Source organism: Colossoma macropomum, unplaced genomic scaffold (genome assembly GCF_904425465.1).
Source record: "Colossoma macropomum unplaced genomic scaffold, Colossoma_macropomum, whole genome shotgun sequence".
Taxonomy (NCBI): domain Eukaryota; kingdom Metazoa; phylum Chordata; class Actinopteri; order Characiformes; family Serrasalmidae; genus Colossoma; species Colossoma macropomum.
Genome location: NW_023494794.1, coordinates 6,386,239 through 6,412,576, shown reverse-complemented (window position 1 = coordinate 6,412,576; position 26,338 = coordinate 6,386,239). Strand labels below are relative to the sequence as shown.

Here is a 26,338-nt window from a genome sequence, read left to right as displayed (position 1 = left end):
TGACAGGAACCAGGCATCTCTCAAAGCTCCCCCACAGAAAGCTATTACATGAAAATGATTATGAATACGTTACCTGTCTGCTACAGTGTTTTATAAGGCTTATATTTTAAGGCTTAAATATATTTTCTTAAATCCATTCATGGCAGAGAGGGCATTGTACAGCAAAAACGTTTTTTCCAGATTTTCCACTATTTTACCATCAACATTACATATAACAACTCAGAAGACACATGTGGGTTCACTGGTAGTTTTGGATGACATATAAAATGTCTATATTTGTGTTGTAGACTTAATGACCCCTGGTTCCTGTCACCACCACCGTAATGTAATGTGAGTCAATAAGTTTTTCTACAATGAATCATTTCAAATCAAACCACTCTGAATGACTTTGTTTACAGCTCAACCACAGAATTATACCGAAATTCAGAAAAATACTGAAAAGTAAGCCTACAGCCCTACATTAATTTCGACTGAAGTTTATTAACGATTACAGATACCTGAACATCAAAATTAGTCAGAAAGCACATCCCTAATGTCCGCATTGAGCATAGCAAAATGTATCAGCTCATGGAAGTTGAGCTTTCTATGTGCTAGCATGTTTCCTATCACTATGTAAAGGAAGCACCATGCTGTCTTTGTCTTTATGCACTGTGAGAGTTTCTGAATTAGTCTGCACTCCAATTCAGAATGACTTGTTATTGATTTGTTTAATCAGAGTAACAGTGTGAATATTCATTTGTTTTCTTGCTCAAAATAGCAATTCCTGACAATTAAAAATCTACTCATTTTTGACTTGGTTCTTTATATATTGAAGTAAAGGTGATGACAGAATTGAGGAATCACAATGACATGAAAAGTAGATTATAAAAGCAGAAATAGCTGCTTTTTTCCTCAGTATTAATCAGTTAAGTAGAACTTGTTTGATACATTAAGTGTGCCTTAATGTGTGAGATGTTCTCTGTTTGTCTTTTTCTTAACTTCCCCAGAAGAAAAAGGCGCAATTTCAGCAAGCAGGCAACAGAGATCTTGAACGAGTATTTCTATTCCCACCTCAGTAACCCCTATCCCACTGAAGAGGCCAAAGAGGAGCTGGCCAAAAAGTGCAGCATCACTGTCTCACAGGTGAGTCAACATGTTTAACATCTGCCCTGCTAAAGCCAAGTCTCGTAAGCTTTTAAGCTGAGATTCTACACTGTTAAAAAAGGTGCCAAAAAGGGTTTTTAGAGTGATGCTGTAGAAGAACCGCCTTTGGTTCCCCAAAGAACTTTTCTGTGGACGTTTCAACCTCTCAAAATGTATTTCTAAGCCATGAACCATTTAGGAATCTTCACTCTTAAAAAGGATATATGGTTCAAGGAAAATAGAACCTTTACATTATGTGGAGGTTGTTTAAGCTTAAAAAATGCTCTTCACACTTACACATCTGAGTGTCAAAAATGGCTTGTTAACACTAGAAAGGCTGGAATTCCATAACTACTAAAAAGACCATAGTGTTTTTTTTTGACCATTTGAATTTCACATGCTCACTTATACGCAACAGAGAATACGATTAAAAACAAATCTTTGTGTATCTTTGTGACAATAAAAAATGTCTGGATGACAAAATTTGGTGGCAGCTTTTTATACTATACTTTTCACTGGGTAGTTTTTTTTTTCCCAAGTTGACCATCTCAGGAAATTGGATGAAATGTTCATATAAACTGCTTGACATTAACTTACCTGTATTCATAAAACTAACACCAATATAAATAATTTGAATCTTTTAGTATAGGTGAATATTCGGTATAATCAACATGAAATTCATTCATCACAGATCATTCTGCTGCAGCCTCAAGTGTTCGTGTCTCATCATTACCCAGATACAGCGCCCTGTTTGCCAGTACTCAGAAGGTCCATATTTTTGCTCAGTCCTAACTTCTGAAACATAGACAAGTTTATTTATATAGCACATATCATACTCAAAGGCAATTCAATGTGCTTTGTTTTGCCTTTACTTTATAAAGGCAAAACAAAACATTAAAAGGGAAAAAATAAAGACAGGGAAAAGTGTGGACCAGTTGGGAGGCTGGTTGTTTTTGGGAAATAATGCTTTAGGTAACCAAAAGAGGTTCTTCAGTGATAGTCTTGCGGGCCAGATGTGATCTCAACAAGTATATCTGAGGACAAGCATTTTTAGGAAATGGACATTTTTTTTAACCAATCCAACGCCTCGTGAAGACGGAGCTCATAGTAGGGGGCGACGTTACAGTCATCGACATTGTCTGTTGAACATTGTGCCTGTTGTTAGCTCATGGATGTAATGTATGTTATCATTACTGAAAAGTCCCCCCAAAAACTCCATTTAAGTATTCAGATCATGCCACCTGTGCTGAGAACACATTGCAGGAAATAAACATTACCTCTTGCGAGAGAAAAACTGTTCAATTAGCTAATGACAGTAACATGCTAGCTAGCTGGCTTGTTTGGCTTGTGTTATCAGACATTCTCTAACATAAAGAGAGATGGCTGTCCTCTTCTGTTTGGCATTGGAAAAAAAAAGCGTAATGCCCAGCCTGGCCAATTTTAACCCAACCTGATGTTAGTGGAGTGTTACAACACTTCTCTTCAGTAATGACAAGTAAGGTCATAGCACAATAATTAAGGCTAGTACTTTACAAAAGTTAGTTTTAAGGATATCATTACTTATCACTGTTATTAAAGTTCACTGAAATACTGATAGCTACAACCCATAGCCATTTAGTCCTGTTTATACTTAAACGAGTGTTACTGCTACTGTAGCTAATCACTGTTAGAAATCCTTTTCTGGGTTACTGTCTTCTACATGCTGTTGTATAACGTGAACAGACCTTTTATTGCTCGAAGATTGTGAAATAAAATGAAATTAACGGAAAATCACTGCAGTTTGGATGTTTGCTGGCAAAAGTGTGCTACTTTGTTCTGCTTCAGCTTATTTTCCTGGTACAAAACAATGGAAATTGCTGTCAGTCATGCTGATTCGACATGAGTAAGCCCACTTTGGTTAGTTAAGTTAAATCTTGGAAAACCATGAGTTGTTTAGATTGTCATTTATTGTTATTATATTATATTATATTTATTTTATGGGTTTTTTTTTGTATAAGACATGTTGTGTCTCATTTAAAATATACGTGTGGTATATTATTGAACATAAACTATAGGACAGTCAGTTTGTTATATTGCTATCTACGTCTACAAAAGAACAGCTTACTCCCATTCATCCACTCAGAGCCTCTGGTCTTGTATTCTGGACTTTCCTCTAAAGCACAGATTAGAGGAATCCGGTGATGGGTTTTAGAGGGGACGTACTCTTGTTTGCGGCAGATTTCGCCGCAATCCAGCACCAAAGGTATAACAGGTTGTCCCTGGATATGTGTGTTTGTTACGAGATCATGTCTGGCCCCGCAAGACTACTTCTGTGGTATTGATTCTATCAACCCAGTTTGGTTCCTTTACTTTTAAGGGAGCAGTTACAGTTACAATTGCAGGGAAGATGACATTGTGTATAATATTATGTCAGAGGTCTGTGCAAGGACTGTGACACTGTGAAGGTGCAGCTAGAGAAACTGATTCAGATACAAACTGCTTTGCCACCAAATGCCAACCTTAATCCGGCCCACATATTTTAATGAATCTTGAAAGGGCAAAGCGATATGGAGACAGACAGTAAGCATGACAAATATATGGGGGGCATCTTTTGTTTGGCTTCTGAGATGTTGTGTTGTGCTGGGTATACGGGTGTGCGAGGACGTAGAGGCGGTTTATAGTGTAAAAAGCCCCTTCTCTTTTGCCCTCAGGGGATGGGAAGCACCATCACTGTGTCACAGGTACGTCACCAAACATCCGTCCTCCATGTTGTCTGTTGCCATTCAGCTGCAGTGTGCTTACAAATATGACAGGATTCATGCATTTGCCAAGATGTACAGAAATGTAGGCATAGATATCTGACACACTTGATGTCATAGCTGTTTCTATTTTTCTATTTTTCTAATACTGTGAAAGCTGAGATATTTTGTGCTATTCAGACATTTTTGTGCTGTACAAAGTTTGACGTGGACCTCCAGCTGAAGTCTCAAACCATAACAAACCTGTCTGTCTACGCACACACAAGGAAAATTCCACACCAGCCACACTTTTCTGAAACTCTTAATACTAAAAGCGTCTGCTTTACTGTATTAATATAACCATTGTGAATATTAAGTACGTTATTCAATTTTCAGTGTCAGAAAAAAAAACAGTAAACAGAAAATTACACAACACCAAGTACAATTTCAAATCTATCCATATTTAATTTGTTCACTCTTTACTTTTGTGCACTCTAGTGTCACTTTAACTTTCTGTCCTTCCAATCTTAAAACCAGCTACAGCTGTGTCCTCCCAACAGAAGGTTCCCAAGGGAGTTACTGGCATTGTTTTCTTCAGAGAGACACTAACATTTACACAAGCAACTACCCAAACTCACCTCAGCTGCCTTACACAATTCTTCCTCCTGTGTGTCTAAAATAGCTCAAGGACAGATTTCTGAGGAGATTAAATAGGAGATAATCCACTTTCATTAGAAAAGGGGAAGTCAAAGGAAAATAACTAAAGGTTTCAAAAACTGGAGTTAAAAAAAAATGATTAAAAGAAACAAAGAATTTGGGACTCCTAACAAACATACAAGACCTGGTAGTCCACCAAAACTGTTCCCATCAGATAAACAGTAAGCTAACATCTTTGAGTGAGAGGAGAAAATCAAACTCAACTCTTGCCTCAGTTCTGAAAAAACCACAGGTGTTTCTGTCCATCCTTCCACTCTGAGAAGACAACTCAACACAAAGGATCTGCTCCTATTCTTAGAACAATAGACTGACTACAACAGAGTCCAGACCGCAACATCACTGAATGTGTTTGGGATTGGTTGGATTGGGCAAAGCAGAAAGTGCAACCAACTTGTAAGGCTAAACTTTGGAGGTGTGGAAAAATATCCCTGCAGCTGAAAGCAACATCTCAGTAAGTTTTTATTGACTGTCAAGCCTAAATTTGAGATTTTTGGAAGGAACAGAAAGCACTATTTACACAACCAAGGCAACAAAAGACTCTTTGAACAATCTACCACCATCAGTCAACCCTGGATGAGGATGAGTGCAAGTGTATTGATGGCATCATGAATGCAAACTTGAATTTTAATACATCAGGCAACACCATCAGTACCAAGAAGATGCTGGTGTTCTCAGAACAATGGACTAACCACCCCAGAGCCCAGACTTCAGGGTCAATGAATGTGTTTGGGTTTACTTTGATTGGGAAAAGCAGAAAATGCAACCAACTTATAAGACTGAACTTTGGAAGTGTGGAAAAACATCCCTGTAGATTTCTTTGAAAAACTTAAAGCAGGTCAAAGTGTGGACACAATACTTCTTTTAAATTTGATTAAATATTTAGTTGTTGAATCTTCTGTGTAATTTTCTGTTAAATGTTTTCCACTTTTCTTCCTGACACTGAAAAAAGAATAACTTGTATCTAATGGCTGTGCAGTCCTAGACGTATTCTTTTGAACCAGCAACATGTGCCTATATTTGTCATGTGTTATAGGTTTAACTTACTGATACATCAAATTATGACTTCTCACTGTGTCTCTTTTTCAGGTTTCTAACTGGTTTGGGAACAAACGCATTCGCTACAAGAAGAACATCAGTAAATTCCAGGAAGAGGCTAACCTGTACGCGGCTAAGACAGCCGTAACAGCTGCTCAAGCCGTAGCCGCTGCTGTGCAAAACAGCCAGGACAGCAGTTCACCAGCTACACCCAACCATGGTACAAAAGCCCCCTGACACCCCATCTTCACCTATATATATGTGTGTACATACATATTTTTTTTCAAAATGTTTTTTTTCCCCACAGGTTTCCAGTTGAAAGATGAAGAATTTCAGCTGGATACCACAGAAAGCAAAAACAATTTGTTAACTAGCATGTTCACAGGTACCACACCTTCCATTGTTATCATTTGAAATAGTTTTGGCATTTGAAAATTCTCAGAAAAGTACAAATCCATCAAAATGTTACTTGAGTACATGTAACTGAATAAATGTAAATACTACCTGCTTCTTCTTCTTCAGTGTTTTTACAGCCAGTTAAGCTATTAGTTAACACTGCTTATTCAATCTTAATTTATCTTATTAGCTAACCGTTATAAGCATAGTATGTTTTTGATACAATTTTCAAATGTGCAATGTCATTTTTTCAGTGTATAGCCTATTCCTGGCAGCTGTATAGTCATCACCCTACCCATTCCAATGCTACCACCTTATAATGATACAAAACAATAGCAATCAACCAGAAAGCTGGATTCACACAAACATAGCCAACACTTCAGCACCCTTCACCATAAAGCATACGCCACTCTCGACAGGCATGTTCAGCCAATGACATAACCAAGTATAAATCAGACAGCTGGGATGTACAAAGATAAGGGAAAAGAAACACAGCAAATTACAAACCTAAACCCAATCATCATAGACCAAAGCATACTGGTACAGCAGACGGACCCAAAGAATAATAAACATTTTATCCCACATAGATTTTCCCTCCAAATATAACTGGATCCTCTGAATGATAAGGTCTAAAGGAGTCAAAATACAAATATTGCCACATGCAAGGTGGCTTTCAACATTCCCATTCATCCCAAGGGTGTTCTGTGGGGTTGAGGTCAAGGCTCTTTGTAATCGAAATCATGTCTTTATGGACCTCACTTTGTGCACAGTGGTACAGTCATCTTGGAACCGGGAAAGGGTCTTCCCCAAACTGTTGCCATAAAGTTGGAAGTATACAAGTGTAGCATTAACATTATCCTTCACTGGAACTAAGGAGCCCAAACCCTAAAAAACAGCCCCAGACCATTATCCCTCCTCCACCAAACTTTACTGTTGGCACTAAGCATTCCAGTAGCGTTCTCCTAAAATCCACCAAACCCAGATTCGTCCTTCAGACTGCCAGATGTGAAACCTGATTCATCTCTAGAGAACACTGGTCCAGACTCCATTGGTATGGCGTGCTTTACACAGCCCTGGCTGACACTTGGCATTGAGCATAGTTATGTTAGGGTTGTGTCCAGCTGGTCAGCCATGGAAACCCATTTCATGAAGCTCGGAACGCACAGTTTTTGTGCTGATGTTGCTTCCAGAGGCAGTTTGAAACTCTGTATTTGGTGATTCTACAGAGGATAGGCACTTTTTCTGCACTAAGCGCTTCAGCACACTGTGGGCCGAGTGCAAGTATGTGTTGTCATGATTGTTTGCATGGAGATTTAAGTAAAAACTGAGTAATTCTCTACCATCTGCTCTTCTTCTCTCCAAGCTTCATCAGGATCTTTTAGCTTGCCAAGTTCAGGAGACATGTTCATGAGCATGCCCACCTTGAATGGAGGCTCCTACCAGCGCATGCAGCTCAGCAACACTGGACAGCCACAGGTAACACACAGACAAAAAACTAGGCCTATCAAAATCTGATCTGTTTTACTAGCAGAGTTTCAAAAGGGCTGAATCTCAAATGACTCCCCGCTCCCTACACAGTGCACTACGTAGGAATTTAAGTACTGGATCCTGCGCCCAAACAGTGCAAAATATAGTTAAGAAGTAGTCATTTGGGACTCGCATCCATACTTGATAAATGATGCACTACTTGGCTGTAGAGGCTGGGATTTTTAAACTTTCATAGCTAGCACACTATTTAGGAAATATGGAGCCATTTGGGAATCAGCCTGGGTTTCACACGATTTCTGACTGATAGACAAACATTTGAAATGTGTCATTCATTCAAGTGACATTTCCTGTTAGCTAGCTGATCAGCCTAGTCCTAGTTAAAAACATCTCCAGCCCTTCAGTTCAAACAAAAAATGTGTTCTTACTTTGTTAACATACTCAGTGGTCGATCCAAGCAGCATGAGAGTCAGAGAATATTCCATTAACACCACAAGGGTTTTTCGTGCTGTGGCACAGTAATACAGAGTTGAGTTATTGTGAGGTGGTCATGGGTGTGCATATATCGTGGATTTTGCAATGGCTTCGAAAGCGGCTCAGTCGGTCAGATTTTAGGACCAAAATTATCTGTTTTATAAGACACAGTATGACTCACTGCGAGCTATAAAAATGAACCAAACTTCACTGTGTAGCTGAATGCTGTGGTCATCCATTTTTGGCTGAATCTCAAATGGCTCACTGCTCCCTGTATAGTGCACTGCATAGATCATCAAACTATGGCTTGTACACCCAAATATTACACTAAATGCCAGCTGGAAAGTCATACAGCTTATGAGACAAAACCTGCTGTGCTGTGGTGATTAATGAAAAGATTTGGGTGATTATTGATTTCTAGGCTTGTTTTGCACTAGAAAGTCAACAAAATGTGTCTTTTGGCCAGGGGTGCCAAAACAACTTTGTATATGTGTGCAATTAGCTGTGTGCTTATAAGCACAGCACGTGTATTTTTCACAGAATGATGTAGAAAACACTTCAACCTTTCTGGTGTGAAAACACTATTTTAGAAAGTTGTTAAGCGATATATAACAATATTAATTGTCACTATATGAGTGATTTCCTCAGTACGTGCTCTGGCGTTTTGTCTTTTAGACCACCTCAGTCGCTCTGCACTACTATTGTCCTTCTGCATGGCTGCTCTATAAGCTTTTTTTTTGTCTGTATTTGTTTCCTTTAAATCATCTCTTACTTTTTATAAGTGTGTTGTAATGATTTAGGCCAGCTTCCATCTGCAGCAAATCCAGTAGAATTGAAATGAGTTTGTTCATACTAATGCACAGTGAAAATAGTGTATCACCCAGCCAAAGGTTTTTGTTTAACTCAGTGTAGTGGGTCAGCTACATTTAGGATGTTTTAATTTTTGTTGTATCCATGTATCTGTGGTTCTGATGCTGTTTTGGTTAAAATTAATCGATTACAGTGGCAGGAGTCGAGAGTCAGAGTCAACTCCAGAAAACCCAGAGTCATGCATCACTACTGTTCACTCTGAAACATAGAGACAGCATGCAGGGTAGTCGGGGGAAGGGTGGTTGCTTACAATTTGCATAATCATGCATATTTATAAGTCTTCGCATTCTTAATGTGTGTGTGTGTTTAGGTTTAGGGACGCTTCTGTGCCATTTTTAGTGGTTTCCTGGGCATAAAAATAATACAGAAATATATTTTTACATAGATTTTTGTGTGTGTGTTTTAAATCATGACCTTAAAGGTACTTTAAAGTGAATACATTTCATGTCTCGAGTCATTTGACATTTAATTTTCCAAACAGATTTTAGAAATTAAATGGCTGAGTGCTTGTGACTGTGAAGGGAAATATGTGACTGGTATCTTCTGCTTACTCTGTCTTTCTCTGTCTCTGCAGGGGGAAAACATACATGGCATTGGTCAGGCGGCGGACTACAGCGAAGCTCTGCGGGGTCATCCTCTCTATAGTCCTCACAGTTTGAATGTAAGTGGCAAGAGCAGAAATTTTCTTGTGTAGTACCATAGCTGAAAAAATGCTACCATGGCTAACAATCTATGAAAAAATAGGTGAGAACCAGTTAACATGATTTCATTTGCATAATGCTAAATGGCACCTATTAGATTTCATTTTAACTAGTATTATACTGCCCTACCTAAAATAAGTATACTTGTAGTTTTGGTCAAAAATATGACTAGAATTGGAACCTGAGGATTAAATTTATCATGTGACAAAAGTTCTTGGCTCAGCTATGGTCCAATTCAAAGACAACAGAGGGCCAGATGTGCATATGAGCGCAGGATCTGTGCAAAAGGTGCCTTGATGTGACCGTAATATGTGCTCTCAGTGTGTTTGAAAGTGGAGGTGTGGTGGAACCATCAACAAACTCAAGACAAAATAAAACTTCAGTGATGTATTCAAAAAAGATTTTTCACACCAAAACATTCTACAGGGCTGTAATTCTACACCAGCATTCACATATATAAGAACCATGAGATAGCTGAACACTATACTGCACCAGAGCCTACACCTTACAGTTTGGTAAGAGGTTCTGATCTGTTTAGTCCCATGAAGGAAGCCTAGAAAACATATTGCAGCTATCTGAAGGCTACTGTACGCGGAATGAGAAGCTCTGTGTCGCACAGCAGATAGTACAATGTGTAGCTATAGCTCATAGGAAGCATCACGGAAGAGTGCCAACACATCAAGCTGAAGTTCATTTAGTGATTTTTTTTAAATTGGTATCAGCTAACTGGCTCTACACAAACTTGCTGTTTTCCATATAAAAGTATGAGGTGAAATAAGTTCAGTGATTTTGCTGGTAACATTAGCTAAGGTAACATGTGTCTGTCATCTTAAAGACTTTAGATTGGCTGGCCTTCTATGTATAAATTTCAGAGTGTAAAACACGCTAACGGGGGCCACTTAGCTGAAAGGCTTAGTCCGGCTTCTTTCAGTAATCACTCACTCTCGTGTAGTTAGCTGCAGTCTGAGTTAGTCCAGGTTGTTAGAGTGAAAGTTAGAGAGATGTTAGAAGAAATAAAGAATTTTCAACAAAACAGCTGGTCTCTTGTGGTAATGATAGCCACCACACACTGGACGCACCATGTCGCGTCGCACAACATCCAAAAATTCAAAACCATTGCTTTTAATGGAGTTTCATGCACTGCCACAGACACTCAGCTTTGGCTCACACTGTTGAATTACTCTCATAGCATTTTACCCTAGCTAGATTAAATTAAAGCCATATGGGGAACACAGAAAGCTGTAGTAGATCACATGTGGCTAGCAGTTTACACAGAGAAAGGCAGTCAGTCTTTTAGATAAACAGACAAATGCTAATGGTAAGTTACCTCAGCTAACATTACTCTCCAAGCCTTTATTAGCTTGTATCTTTCAGCTTAAAACAGCCAGTCTGTGTAGAGGTAGTAAACTGATGCCAAGCAAGATGAGTGCTGCTGAACGCTTTATTTCATTAAATGTATGCAAGTAGATGCAGTGTAAAAACGAACTTGAACCTAGCATTTATTGGCTTTCCCTGCTAGCATTCTGTAAAACTCTGCTATGTCCGGTGTGCGGTGGCCTGGTTGGTTTAGCCTTTCGCACAGCGGCCCACTAGCCCACTAAACTTTTGCATATAGTTATATAAGTTATGTAGTTAAAATTCATACACTTTTTTTCCCAGCACTTTTTCAGCTGCCCCACTTGAAGATTGGCTGGCTAGTGGCCCCCAGGTAATTTGAGTTTGGGTCCCCTACAATAATGCCTTACAAATTCACATTCACCTTTGACTGAAATGCCCAGCCTTATTTCCCACATTGGGAAATAATTTTCAAAGAAACTCTGATGGTGTCAGTGATGGTAAGTTTAAAGAGGAATGTTGTTTTTTAGCAACTTCCATATTAACCCTCATACACACACACACACTTACACATTTAAACCATTCTGAAAGTGGCCTGGAAAAGGAACTGGGATAATCTCGTTCTAGCAGGCCTCCCAAAGCCGTTCAGGAAGTCGCCAGTATGATCAAACTGCCTCTTTCCACGAGCCTGCGCAAAGACGACAGCACAGATTAAGCTGGGGAGAGTTGACAGCAGTCCTGTGGAAAAAAAAGGAAGATAAATGTGGGGTTTTGTATTAATATTCCATCTCTCTCACGCACACGCACATACAGCCATTTGCAAAGGGGAGAAAGCAAACACATTTCATTTCCATTTTCTGAAACGCATCTAATAAGGCAGCGACATGCCGGGCTTTCTCTGGCGAATATCTCCTTTCTCATTGGGCTGCTCGAAGAGCAACTCCTGACCGCCCAAACTACACCCTCACCACCATTCTCTCACTCTCTCACTGAGCAAATTTGCAGTCCATTTCCTTATCACTTTAATGAAATATGAAACTGGAATTGCCTGCAGCTTTGTACAGATGTGAGTAGCGTCGTCCCAGATGAGGGCCGATAAGACACACTTTATAATGGAGTCAATCTGAAGTCGCAGCGTTACAGATTCATTTATCTGTTGAGGTGGCTGCATCGAGGAAAGGGAAAATGCCTTCCAGATAGCGTGTCCTCGTAAAGCAGTTGTGGTGAAAAATTGACCACAGTCTGCTATCTCTCTGAGGAAAAGCAAGGTAGTGCCTAAATTACATATACGTGCACATTCATTGATTCAGCTCTTCATATAACGTCCTGCAGCAAAGAGTTAACTGTTATCACCTCAAGTCTAAAAACAGAACAAACCATTTAAATCACAGTGGAAAAATCTCAGGATTTAGATATTAAGTCTAAATCTGAATAAAATAAAACTATAAATATATATATATATATATATATATATATATATATATATAATTTAGTTATGTGTGTGGTGGGTTGACTGTAGGGTTACAGTGGGACCCTGTAACATATACAATAAAATACAAATATATAGTAATATGGAGATGAAACAATATTTTAATTAACATCTGAGAATAAGTTTAAAACACCTGGTTGCTATGGTATTATGCTATTATGTGGTTGTTAGGTGGTAGCAAGACTGCTAGGGTATTGCTCTGTGGTTGTTTGATGTTGCTAAGCAGTTGCTAAGGAATCCAAGGCGGTTGCTAGGGTGTTCTTAGGTGGTTGGTGTAGTGATTATGGTGGTTGCCAGTGTGTGGCTAGCCAATTGCTATGTTATCATATGGGGTTGCTAAGATTTTTCCAAGCAGTTGCTATGGTATGTTAGGTGGTTGCTAAGAGGTTCGTATATTATTCCAGGTGGTTTCTAGGTGTGGCTGCTGTGGTATTGGCTAGGGGTTTGCCTGAAGGTTGCTATGGTGTTTCAGGGTGCTGCTATGGTTGCTAGGGTATTGTTAGCTGATTGCTATAATATTCTGAGTGGTTGCTAGGGTGTCACATATCGATTGCTGTGGTATCTCTGGTGGTTGCTAGGGTGTTGCTAGGTGGTTGCCATGGTATCCCAGGTTGTTGTTAGTGTTGCTAACTGGTATCTCTGGTGGTTTCTATGGTGTTGCTAGGTGTATTTCATTTCAAAAGAATTAAAGCAATAAAACAGTTTAAAACATCTACACAATAGAGCACATAGAAAACACAAAACTCTCCTCTATCAGGTTATTTTAAAGTAATGTAAACGACTCATAGTGGGTTTTAGGTCCATCACCTTTTTTCACCTGCATTTGTAAAGTGTGCTGTGATGGATCAAGTAGTTTCAGTATCGATGGAGCTGCATTCATATAGATTACTTCACCATAATTCAATTTTGATAAAATTGCTAGTTTTTTCAATTTTTTTTAAAAAAGACAAGGTTTTAGTGTAAGTCTTAGTATTTTTATTAATGCCTAAATGTGTCCTAAAAGATAGCTTGCCATACATCCATATTCCCAACTCTGCCATTCAAAGCATTTACTGTTTGCATTAAAACTATCAATTCCATGAGATCAAGAGCAACATACATTTTGTCTTCCCTTCATTCAACACTAGTTTCATGCTAAGTAAAGATTTCTGTTACAGTATCAAAGCTTCCTGTGTAAAATCTTCTTTCCTAAAATTTCCATGGCTTGTGTTACAGAGGAAGCACATGAATATTTGGCAGTATCATATGCATAAATTTTTTTTCATTGATATATAATAAGAAAAGCATGGGTCCAAGGATAGAGCCCTATGGAACCCCACTAGCCAGTTGTTTGTTTTCATGAGCAACAACACATTGAGCTCTGTTAAGACAACAATAGAACCAACTGTGTGCCCGCTAGTCAAAGCAACAGAAAGCAGTATATAGATTCTTAGTGAGGGCCCACTGTGAGGGAATCAAATCAGCCTGCATTTCATCAGCGATAAAAAAGGAACTGGGTACCCAACAGAGTGATGTGTGAAAGTGGGCGGGATGGGTTGGAGGCATTTGCGTAGTAAGGTGTCGTTTTGGGTTTAGTCGAGCAAAGCCGTCTGGCCCGAGGGCACGGAGGCGAAGTGCCATCTTCTAACAGCTTCAAAGAGTAGTGAGTGTCTCACACACACTCTCACTCTGCTGCCTTATTTAGGTCAAAGAGGATCTGTTGTGTGTGTATATATATATATATAATATGTATATACATATATACATAAATGTGTGTGTGTGTGTGTGTGTGTGTGTGTGTGTATGTGTGTGTATGTGGGCTTGATTGATATAAACATTTTGTGGCTGATACTGATACAGATTTTTAAGGGGCTTAAAATTTCAATAACCAGTAATATCAGCCAATTAATTTAAGATTTATTTCTTTTATTTTAGATATTTTAGATGTAGTACTTGATGATTGTTCTCAAGTGTTAGACTTTATAAAGTCAACTAAACTGCATAAACTCACGAAGAAAGAGTTTCTGTCAATTACCTCATTTTTTGCTAGTTCTCTTCATAAAAAAGGAATTTTGTGATATGGTTTTCTCATGTTAAAGATGTGGATACATTTAACATTTTTGCATTTACACATGATATTTTGTAAGCACATTGACCTGTTCAGCCTGTATTGCTGTGATATGTTTTAACAGGGCGTGACTCATATGACCAAAATATGCTGATCCTCAGCGCATTAATCGGTAGTGATGCTTATTCTGAATCAATCGTGATGTTTAGGTAAAATAAATCGATTGCTCTGATACTCGTGATCTTTAATATCATTATAGTAAAAATGTTGTTATTGTAATAAACAATATGGTTTTCTGAGCATATCATGGATATGATCAGTACCTAAAGATCCTTGACCAGCTGCATGCTTCTTTACGAATAGAGGGCAATTAGCCCTGTTTAAATGGATTTAGTGCAATACAGTTGGTGAAATGATAAATAAAAATGGCTGTTTATACATGTGGCACTACTGGTGCTTTGTGTCCATGTTAAAATATAGTGATACATATGTTGTATCATTAAAACAAATTTTCTTGTTTCAATTTACTTGCATATATATACATATATATATATATATATATATATATGGTGTATCACACCCTTACGGTAATCTCTCTCTCTCTCTCTGTCTCTCTTTTTCTATCTTTCTCTCTGTCTCTGTAGGGTAATGGTGGATGGCATGAAGCAGCTACTCCTTCCTCAGTGACCTCTCCTGCAGAAGCAGCAGGCAGCATTCATTCTGATACTTCCAACTGATCTGGCCTTCTCCATTCTTAAAGCAGCCACCTTCATCAAAATGCCTGCTGATGAAGCACCAACAGCGTTTTAAGATGACGCATTCAGACGTCTGAATGACGCATTCAGACGTCTTCTGCAAAAACCTTACCCAGTGACAGCTGCCTATGGAAGGTTTTTTTGGTAGACATCCAAACATATACTGTCGGAAAACCTCCAGTGGTTATAAATCAACATTTACAGTCATACAGTTGTGAAGATTATTTCACTCTGTTCTCCTGCCAATTAACCAGAAGTCCAAACATTGGAAATATAAACTGATAGCTGTTAGTGGAACATCAACTACAGCTTCTTCACCAGAATCTATAATTGTATATCGATTGTAATAGTTAACATGTAATTAGATTGGTTTCTAGTTCATTTTTATGAAGCAAGTGCGTTTTTGAGGCATCTCTTCTGTTTGGTATATACGCAGTGTTTGCTAGACTATGAAAATAATGTCCGGACCGTCCATTAATAATAGTTGAACAGATACCTGCCTTTGTTCAAATCTTTCAAATATTTCTTGTATGTATAAAGTATCATTGATGTGATTTGACTAAAATCATACAAAACAATTCAGATTATTTCTACATTCCCTAACATGTAACAGTGATATCATTAACATGGGGCTCACTTCGTGCTCACCAACTACCTCTTAGCATTATAGCTCATTGTTCTTTCCAGCGTTTTTTAACATGGAGCATTTAAGGAGCGTTTATGTGTCCAAAGGTTTGTAGACCATTCCATGTTTCTTCTAAAATCAAAGATATTTATAAGGAGTTTGTTCCCCCTTTGCTGCAGTAAAAGCCTCTTCCCTTCTGGGAAGGCTCTGGAACAGTGCTGTGAGGATTTGATTGCATTCAACCCCAAGAGCATTAGTGAGGTCAGATGCTGATGTTGGATGATTAGTTCTGGATCACAAACACCACGACTCTTCAACTCTTCCCAAAGAGAGAACGCAGTTCCACTGCTCCACAGCCCAATGCTGGGGGGCTGTATTCCCCTTAAGGCAATGCTTGGCATTGGGCATGGTGACCTTTAGCTCATGTGTGGCTGCTCCAGAGCATCCCATTCTATTAGTAATGGATATTATACAACCTGTGTTAAAATAAAAGATAAAAAACACCCTAAAATATGGTGTGTATGTACTGCTGCAAGTCGCCCTGTAAAGGCCGAAATAATAATTTTAAGGTGTCGGGTCAGATTCCGTGGGAGTTTTTTGGACCACATCAAACCTCCTTCCATATTAACATCACACACACAGGATCAAAAAGATGATCCAGCTTGATGTTTAGGTCTCAAACATAAAATCAATATTATACTGATGAAGATATGATGACAATAGTAGACATCCTTGGAGACACGTCCTTAGCCGAGTTTTGACTGAGTTCTCCTTGAACACTCTTGCTCGCAATCATCGTATTCATCCTCTTGGGGAAGGGGTCCAACTGACCTTTAGAAAATGTTCTTCCACATGTGTGCAGTTACACATTTCCACCACAGAGGTCTCCAAATCCCCATGTCTGACATAGTGTAACTTTATGGACCCATCCACTGATGGCTAAGAAGAGTTCTATAGGGAACAAAAATGGTTCTTCTATGGTATCACTCTAAAGAACCCTTTTTGGCACCTCTATTTCTCAAAGTGTAATCCAGGATCACAGCTGGTAACTATATATACCAAACTATATAGAGAGTAACTATATACATATATACATATACATATATATATATACACACACACACACACCAAACACTGGGACTTATGTACATTTTGAAATTTTTTTGAATGTTGTTCATTTTCATACTTTTTAAATAACTGTAGCTATAAACTCTGTACATATGAAGCCCTAGTGCTTCTAATCCATACTCTGTATTACAGGGTATATATATTCTTTGATTGCAAGTTTCTGTGTTTTTTCACTTTTATTTCTCTTCTTGTTTATATAGTTTAGTGTTTATATACAGTACTGTGTGAAAGTCAGAGACCACCTTTTTCATTTCTTTCATTTCTTGCTATTTTGGCCATTCAGCATAAGTTTTTTATTTTTCAGTGTCAGAAAAGGTCAGAAAAATATATATATTAACACAACAGAAATTAACACTAAAGGAAAAAGTATCATTCCAAATCTATACATATTTAATCTGTCACTTTCGTCCACCTCCTGTAACTTTAACTCTTCCATCTTTCAAATCTTCCTCCCGACCTGTTACAGCTGTGTCCTCCCAAGAAAAGGAGACTTTGACATTGTTCCTCTTCAGACACTAACATTCACACAAGCAACTACTCAAACACACCACAGCTGCCTCACAAATTTCTTTCTCATAAACATCTAACATGACTAAAGGGAGAGATTTCTGAGGAGATTAAATATAATTCATGTAATAAGGAAGGGAAAAGTTAAAAAAGAAAATAAGCAAAACAGTTTCCAAAACTGGAGTTGATAAAAATGATTAAAAGACTTAGAGAAGATGGGACTCTTTACAACCACGCCAGACCTGGTAGATTTAGTTGATTCAGGTGAGCTGCCAAAGTACCAATCAGAGGTGGCTTCTACTCTCAACCAAAACTCCCAGCAAGTAGGTTATTTAAGCTTATCTAAACTTATTAATGGTGCTTGTTATGAAGGTTTTTTACAAGGTTTTTTGTGGAGTAGCTAGGTGCTGCTTCCTAATTGTGATAGCCACCGCTTACAAGATCCTAATAAAAGTGATGACCTTCATTTGCAAGAGCGTGATAGTTTGCAGTCCTCTGTAACTGTAGGAATAAAGTGATACATTAGTTGAGCATTATGTTAGCTACCTCCCTAACATTAAGGCTCACAGTGTTTCCCTGCCGTTTAACTTTACAGGCGTGGTGCACAATGAGGCACATGAGAACTTTCTCCACGTGTGCACAAATATGACTGTCCTGACTTATAATGGGAACGGGGAAACATTTGAAACCGTGTTGACCCGGGCTTTAAAGCTTTCAACTTTAAGAGGTAGGAGAAAATCAAGCTCCATTCTTGCTTCAGATATGAAGATCTGTTTCTGTACAACGATCCACTTTGACAAAACAACTCCAGGCTATGGGTCTGAAAGGATGTGGAGCAGTCAAGAAGTTCACTCAATCACTGATCTAAGCCACTTATCCTCCTGGGTCGGGGGGCGGTGCTGGAGCCTATGAAGTCAAGAAGCTGATATTGAGAAAAGAAAAAAAAATGTGCAGTAGAACACCATAACTGTGTGTTCCATAAGTACAGTGAGGTTTAATGGACTGATGAGTCCAAGTTTGAGATCTTTGGAAGTAACAGGAAGCAGTATGTATGCTGCAGCTGGAATAGAAGAGTTTTCAAGCCATGTCTCTAGCCATCAGTCAAGCATGGTGGAAGATCAGTGATGAGGATGTTTAACAGCATTTGGACTTGGTTAATTGTTGTGGATTGAGGACATCATGAATACTGATAAGTGCAAACATTGGAGTACAATTTTAATACATCATGTACCTACTTTATTTCATACCTGGTGTAAAACATTTTAATGGGAAAAATTCTACTGAAAAATAACGACCCCAAGCGCACTGCTGAGAAGATCCTTAAGATACTTATTAAGGTACAAGCTGCTGGTATTCTCAGAACAATGGACTGTCCACCTTAGATACCAGACCTCAACATCATCGACTACGTTTAGGATTATTTGGACCATGAGAAGCAGAAAGTGTAATCAACTTGACTGAACATTTTAGAAGGAGCATGGAAAAACATCCCTGCAGAGTTCTTTGAAAAACTGAAAGCAAATTTCTAGAAGTAAGTAGTAAGTAAGTAAAGTTTATTTATATAGCGCTTTTTACAACAGGTGTTGTCACAAAGCAGCTTTACAAGGAAATGAGCATTACAAAAAGAAGTCCGGGTCCGAGCCCCCATGAGCAAGCCAGTGGCGACAGTGGCAAGGAAAAACTCCCTAAGAGAAACAGGAAGAAACCTTGAGAGGAACCAGGACTCAGAAGGGGAACCCATCCTCCTCTGGTCGACACCGGATAGTAAACATTGTTAGTATAAAGTATTATAGTACAAAAAACAGGGTAAAACGTGAAGGAAACAATTAATTTGAATAGTTCAGTTCATGCAGCAGAAGCAGCAGCATCAGTGGGGTCAGGTTGTGAGGGTGAGGTTTGCACGGTGAGCAGTGGCACCCGATCAAGGCAGCAGAGGCAGCAGCATCAGCAGCAGGATGGGCAGCTGTTCAACTCAGCAAAAGAAAGAGAGGAAAAACACAGTCAATGGGTGATTGATTAATTTGAATTAGTTTGAATGATTGATTGGTTCAAGTGAATAATTTTGAATAGTTCATGCAGCAACAGCAGTAGTATCAGTGGGGTCAGGTTGTGAGGGTGAGGTTTGCACGGCGTTGAACAGCAGGAGGCTCAATGTTGGTAACCCGGTCCAGAGGGCTGGCGAGCAGTGGCACCCGATCGAGGCAGAAAAGGCAGCAGCATCAGAACGCACAGGATGGGCAGCTGTTCAACTCGGCGAAGAAAAGAAAGGAAAACACACAGAGAGGAAAACACACAGAATTAGTTCTGTAATGGGTGACCGATCACAAATTACAGTGTTAGCAGAGACTCTGGCAGGTATAGAACTAACAGGGAAAACTAATTACCAAAGGCTTGAATATACAAGTAGGTTTTTAGCCTAGACTTAAAGACTGAGGCTGTGTCTGAGTCCCGAACATTAACCGGAAGACTATTCCAAAGCTGGGGGGCTTTGTATGAGAAAGCTCTCCCCCCTGACGTAACTTTATTAATTCTAGGTACTAATAGTAAGCCAGCACCTTGTGATCTAAGTAGGCGGGATGGTTCATAGTGAGAGAGAAGTTCACTCAGGTACAGCGGGGCGAGTCCGTTTAGTGCTTTATAAGTCAGCAAGAGAATTTTATAATCAATCCGAAATTTTACTGGCAACCAGTGTAAGGCTGATAAAACTGGGCTGATATGGTCAAACTTTCTGGTTCTAGTAAGAACTCTGGCTGCAGCGTTCTGGACCAGCTGAAGCTTGTTAATGCTTTTGCTGGGACATCCAGCCAGCAGGGCATTACAGTAATCTAGCCTTGAAGTAATAAATGCATGAACTAACTTTTCTGCATCCTGTAGAGATAATGCATTTCTCAATTTAGCAATATTGCGAAGATGCAGGAAGGCTGTTCTAGTAATATTAGTTATATGTGTGTCGAAGGACAGATCAGGGTCTATAATGACACCAAGGCTTTTTACATATGAGCTTGATGCAACTGAGAAATTGTTAAGTTTAAGTGTTAAATTAGACAGTTTGTTTCTAGCTGCTTTTGGACCAAGAAGCAGAACCTCTGTTTTATCTGAGTTTAGAAGGAGAAAGTTACTCGACATCCAGTCCTTTATGTCTTGTATACAGTCTTCAATCTTGCTAAGTTTAATTCTATCATCTGGGTCGCTTGCTAAATATAACTGAGTGTCATCGGCATAGCAGTGGAAGTTTATGCCGTGTCTACTGATAATGGTGCCCAGTGGTAGCATATATAAAGTGAATAATACAGGTCCTAAAACAGAGCCTTGTGGAACACCATATTTTACTTTTGTGAGAACAGATGATTCACCGTTTATATTAACAAACTGATACCGATCAGTGAGGTAGGACCGGAACCAGGAAAGAGCTGTTCCTGTTACCCCTACAAGGTTTTCTAGTCTGTCTAGTAAGATAGTGTGGTCTATTGTGTCAAATGCCGCACTAAGATCGAGGAGGACTAACAAGGACACATGATCTTGGTCAGAAAATAATAATAGATCATTTACAATTTTTACTAGTGCTGTTTCTGTACTATGATGTGGCCTAAAACCAGATTGGAATTTTTCATGTATTTGATTCCTATGTAAAAAGGAGCTTAACTGTTTTGCTACAACTTTTTCCAAGATCTTAGATATAAAGGAGAGATTCGAGATGGGTCTATAATTTGAAAGTTCGCATGGATCGAGGTTAGCTTTCTTAATCAGCGGTCTAATTACTGCTAGTTTAAGAGATTTTGGGATGTACCCAAGGCTAAGAGAAGAGTTTATTATTGACAGAATAGGCTTGGTTATTTCTGGCAGAATTTCCTTGAGTAAACCTGTAGGAATCGGATCTAGCATACAGGTAGATGATTTCGCGGAAGAGACTATTTTAAATAGTTCATTTTCTTGGAGTAAGGTAAACGATTCCAGCCTCTCTGCAGGAATTATAATATTTTCAAGGTTGAGGCTGGCATTATGGGGAAGCAGGTTTCTAGAGTTTAATTGCGTATTCTGAATTTTCTGCCTAATTTTTTCAATTTTATCACTAAAGAAATTCATAAAATCATTGCTGCTATAGGCTGATGGCATCTGGGGTTCACTAACTGTTTTGTTCTCTGTTAGTTTAGAGATTGTGCTGAAAAGTAATCTAGGATTATTCTTATTGTTTTCTATGAGAGAGGAGAGATAAGCTGTAGTAAAGATGAAGAGTGGACACAGTAAATACTGAAAATCTTGATATTATACTTTCTGTTGTTTTTTTTTTTGTTGTTTTGTTTTGCCTTTTTACTGACACTGAAAAATGAATAACTTGTATGTAATGGTTATTTGGAAATTATGATAATGTGGTCTCTGTCTTTTGCACAGTACTGTACTTAATAGTCATAAGGAGAAAAATGAGGTGGTTCTAATGTATTAAATGAGTTTTGTGTTTATTTTTAATGGAAGGCCTAGATCAGCCCATCTCTCTACAATAACTTATTTGAACACTGTCATTGTTTTGATAAAATAAATTAATTGCAGTTCGTCATCTTTCTGGCAAGAAGGTGCTTCATCGCTCCCCCAAGTTCTCTCTTCCTTTGAAGGAATCGGTTTTGAACATCTTCAGTCTGGAGGAAATTGATAAGAACATTATGTAAGATACTGCAAAAAAAACGCATTAGAAATTTCCACTGACTTTTACCCTGTCTGCTGATATTATAGCCAAATATACAGTGCTGTGAAAAAGTATTTCCCACCTCAGGATTTCTTCTATTTATGCATATTGGTCACACTTACTTGTCTTGGATCTTCAAACCAAATGTAATATAAGACAAAGACAACCTGAGTAAACACAAAATACAGTTGACCTTAATTAAATTAAATTGATGAAATGATAATTTCATTTACTGAAGGAACCAACACCAACTGAATGAAGCAGGCTAAAATGTCTCAATGTATCAACTTGGCACACTCTGTGGCCATCAAAATAAATTCTGGAAGAAAGAAAGTTATTGAAATATGACAGTTACAAAGCCATTTCTAAGGATCTAGAACTCCAGTGAACCACAGTGAGAGCCATTATCTCTGAATGAAGAAAACTTGGACCAGTGGTGAATCTTCCCAAAAGTGGCTGGCCTACCAAAATTCTTACAAGAACACAGTAACAACTAATCCCTGATGTCACAGAACCCAGACAAACATCTAAGGAGCTGCAGGCCTCCAGGACCTGTTACATCTAATATAAAGCTAACCATTCCACAATAAGAACATTTTGATGATGTGGGGATGCTTTGCTGCTTCAGGGCCTGGGTGACTAATTGACAAAACCATGAATCCTACTCTCTACCAGAAAATCTCACAGGAGAATGTCTGGACATCAGTCTGTCATCTAAAGCTCAACTGCAGTTGGGCATGTTCACCTCTGAATGATTCAAAATAAACAGAATTAAGAATTAATTAATTAATTAATTAAGCTTTTGGAGTGGCCTAGTGAAAGTCCTGACTTGAACCTCATTATGATGCGGGGGCAGGATCTTAAACCAGTAGTTCATGCTCAAAATCTCTTCAATGTGGCTGAATTAAAGCAATTCTGCAAAGAAGAGTGGGCCAAAATTTCTCCACAGTGATGTGAAAGACCGATGTCCAGTTAAGTTCATGGGGGGCATTTACTTTTTCACACTGGTGACATAGATGTTGCCAAATATTTTTCCTTCAAAACATAAAATGATCATTTTAAAAACTGTTTCCTCATGTTCTCCTTTCTCATGTCTTATATTACATTTTGTATGCGGATATGAAACCATTTAAGTACGCAAATATAGAGGGGCTAATACCTTCCCACTAAACTGTCTCATGTAAAACGGGTTACAAATGGCATCCCTGCAGTGCTCATATTTCATTTTTCATGTTTTAGCCTGTGTCAGCAGCTGCTGTTGATTTCCACCATCTGTGTGCAGTTACTTTCAGTCTCATTGAGATCTTTAAGCGTCAGGTTTTCCGCTCCTTGTGTTTTCATTTTCTAAAAGGTTCTATATTGAATCATATACAACACATTCTCCATCAATCTGATGAACCATTTCATCATGCAAAGAACCATTTAAGCATGCCAGTGGTTCTATGTTGAACTCATGGTCCTAAATGGAACCATTGCCTTTACTAAAGAACCCTTGAAGCTCACATGATCTCAGTTACATTTTTTCAAAATAAGTTCATGGCAATATTGCTTTGCAATAAATGGTTTTAAACAATGTACTTGGGTGCCTTTTGCACAGTACTGTTTTTTGTGTGTGTTTAGGTTAGAAAGCTTGCGTTGTTCAATCAATGTGGGACTGTATTAAATTAACTGTGTTCACATATTTTTTTTTTACCGAACGTTTCTAGCAAACTAGCCCCATAGCCGCCTGTAGGGTAAGTTATAACCTCTACCCTCCCGCCACTGAGCTGATTGCTCACAAACAGTAGGTGCTCAAAACAACGTTTATGTTCTTATTTGTAGCAGAGATGTGCAGGTTGCTTATATAAAAAATTTATTGGTAAAATAATTAAAAATTATTTAAGGAAAGCCCAAAATATGTTAGGTTGTCCCCCTCTCTGTTTTATATAAGCAAACTATTTAACAGGATTTTACTATACAGGCGCACAAGTACATGTATGTCTTGTCGGCTGGGGTAAATTGAAGCTCATTAATAATTCCACTCGTGCGGCAGTAAATCTTCGATCACTCACAATGAAATGCGGATATGCCTCCATATATTGGGCAGACTGCAGAACTATATTTCTCAGGCTTGCGTCAACCTCAGTCAGTCAAACTAATGGCCTCTGGCGATCCCTCAAGGTGATGGCTCATGAATCGGAGATTTGTTTTCAAAATGTCAACGCCACAAAATGCAATCACTCTAATAGCACTGAAATGCCCTTTATTTATTTATTTTTCTTTGCTCCTGTCAGCGAAAAGGCTAAAGACTGGAGAGGAGAGGTCAGTTTAAATGTGACTGGGCCTCTGCTGCATTAATCAGAAGCTTCTCCTGTAGTATTTCCACTGCTATTACTTAGCTTCTCTCTGAAACTGCTATATAAACGCAAAATCTCTGAAACATTCATTTTTTATTTTATATGTGGAAGCTTTTGATTAGACTTTATGCTAAGTATTACTCATGCACATATGTCTCTTATGAAAGGCAATGACCCAAAGCAATGCGCACCTTATCAGTTGCTATTTACTTATGCGTAAGCCTTTGTTTTTTACATTATTGATTTTAATATTGATACTATTAAAATTATCATTAGGATTAGAAGTCTGATAATAGTACAGTCTCAAGTAGAAGCGATAAAAATAAACGTGATAGTTTTACAGCCCATATCCATATTGGTGTACTCTTTTTAGGGGTTGGCGATTTAAAAAAAAAGTATATCACAGTACTTAGACATTTTCATGATACATGATACATATTAAAATATTTTGACCCATTGAAAAGTTAGTAGTCGCACAATTTAAAAACTGCTATCAAAAACCATGAATACAATTATTATTACATTTCACATTCTGTTCTGCACTAAGACTAATTAAACAGGTCTAATTGTGCTCTCTTTGCAATGAAACGTCCAGTTGGTCAGTGTTTTTTTTATAGTCGCACCATGTGGGGTGTTGGAGACCTCTCTAGTGGAAATGTGTAATTGCATGCAACATGCGGAAGAACATTTTGTAATACTGGTCGTGCTTCAGACCACTTCCCCAAACGGATGAATCTGATGATTGCAAGCGCGTTGAAAGAGAATTCAAAGAGAACTCAGTCAAAACTTGATAAATGATGTCATTCAACAGTACGTGAGTAATCTACTATTGGCATAACATCTTCATGAGTATAATGTTTTTTTTGAGTCATATATATATTTATATATATTGTTTCCCTTTTTGTCCATTGTGCGTTCCTGACTGAGTAATCTACCTCTCTTAATTTTCACATTTTGTTTATCATGATAACAACAATTATGATAACAATAAAATATCATCATATTGCCTACCCCTATTTCTTTTGTCAAGAGACAACAGAGGAATCTTCATGAGCAACAATTATCAATAAAGCAAAAGACCATGCTTAGCTGTGAGAAGCTAATATTAGAAAGAAAATGACCACAGTGGAGCACAATAAACATTCTCTGTAATGTAATAAGACCATTTCAAAGAAGTGTTGTAGGCTTTATGTGTGATTTTGAGGGGCTCAGGTTGGTACCAAACTTCTTCATACGTTACAGACACCTGTACGATATAAATGCTTTTCAACAACATCGTGGAATCAGACATCAGGGACCTAATGTGTAGAAAATATTGTATGGCCTTTTCAGGTTTGTCGTAATACTTGATGCATAATAACAGGGAATTTGGATGGCTTTGGCAAAGCGGATATTCCTTTGTTTTCAGTGAAGTAGCGATGGAAACCCCCATCACCCCCAACAGCGATGACAGAGTGTTAAGAGGAATGTTCCATCAAAAGTTCAATTTTCCCAACTTTTGCCGTTGACTGAAGTGGTGGAATAAACCAGGTGTTCATTTCTTGTGAGCCTTGGATGCTGAATGTCTGTGTTGAAGTCCCGGTGCACCCAGAATCAACAAAAAAACATCTACAAACATCTTTCTGCCTTTTTTCCAACTTTTTTCAATAATCCACACTGACAGATGCTTTCCTCTGATAGTCATCTATTTTTGCTGGTGACGATGTGACATAGACAATGTTGTCTTGGCTGCATGTAGCCATTGGTTGTGAACCTCTATGGGGTCAGGAACAATAGCATGTAAATGCCACATTTGTTGACTGATAATTTTGATCAATATTGACGATATGTACTATATTTACTGATATCAATGGAAATACCAGCAATAATCAGCAATGTTTTTTTGTTTGAGGCACCAGGATCACACTTGGAATCTCCCAAT

At 38.4% G+C, this 26,338-nt stretch overlaps 1 protein-coding gene across 2 annotated transcripts in view; it reads left to right on the top strand.

The window, feature by feature from the left end:
* Positions 1-15,973, top strand: part of pbx3a (pre-B-cell leukemia homeobox 3a) — a 59,601-nt gene extending 43,628 nt beyond the window's left edge. Inside the window, exons 5-11 of one of the 2 annotated variants that reach the window (XM_036579974.1) lie at positions 987-1,122; positions 3,813-3,842; positions 5,643-5,811; positions 5,899-5,976; positions 7,351-7,463; positions 9,391-9,477; positions 15,033-15,973. In XM_036579974.1, the coding sequence (XP_036435867.1) occupies positions 987-1,122; positions 3,813-3,842; positions 5,643-5,811; positions 5,899-5,976; positions 7,351-7,463; positions 9,391-9,477; positions 15,033-15,125 (706 nt within the window). In that variant the 3' untranslated portion in view covers positions 15,126-15,973. The remainder of the gene's footprint in view (positions 1-986; positions 1,123-3,812; positions 3,843-5,642; positions 5,812-5,898; positions 5,977-7,350; positions 7,464-9,390; positions 9,478-15,032) is intronic. The other variant, XM_036579975.1, reaches the window with a different exon arrangement.
* The last annotated feature ends 10,365 nt before the right edge of the window (positions 15,974-26,338 follow it).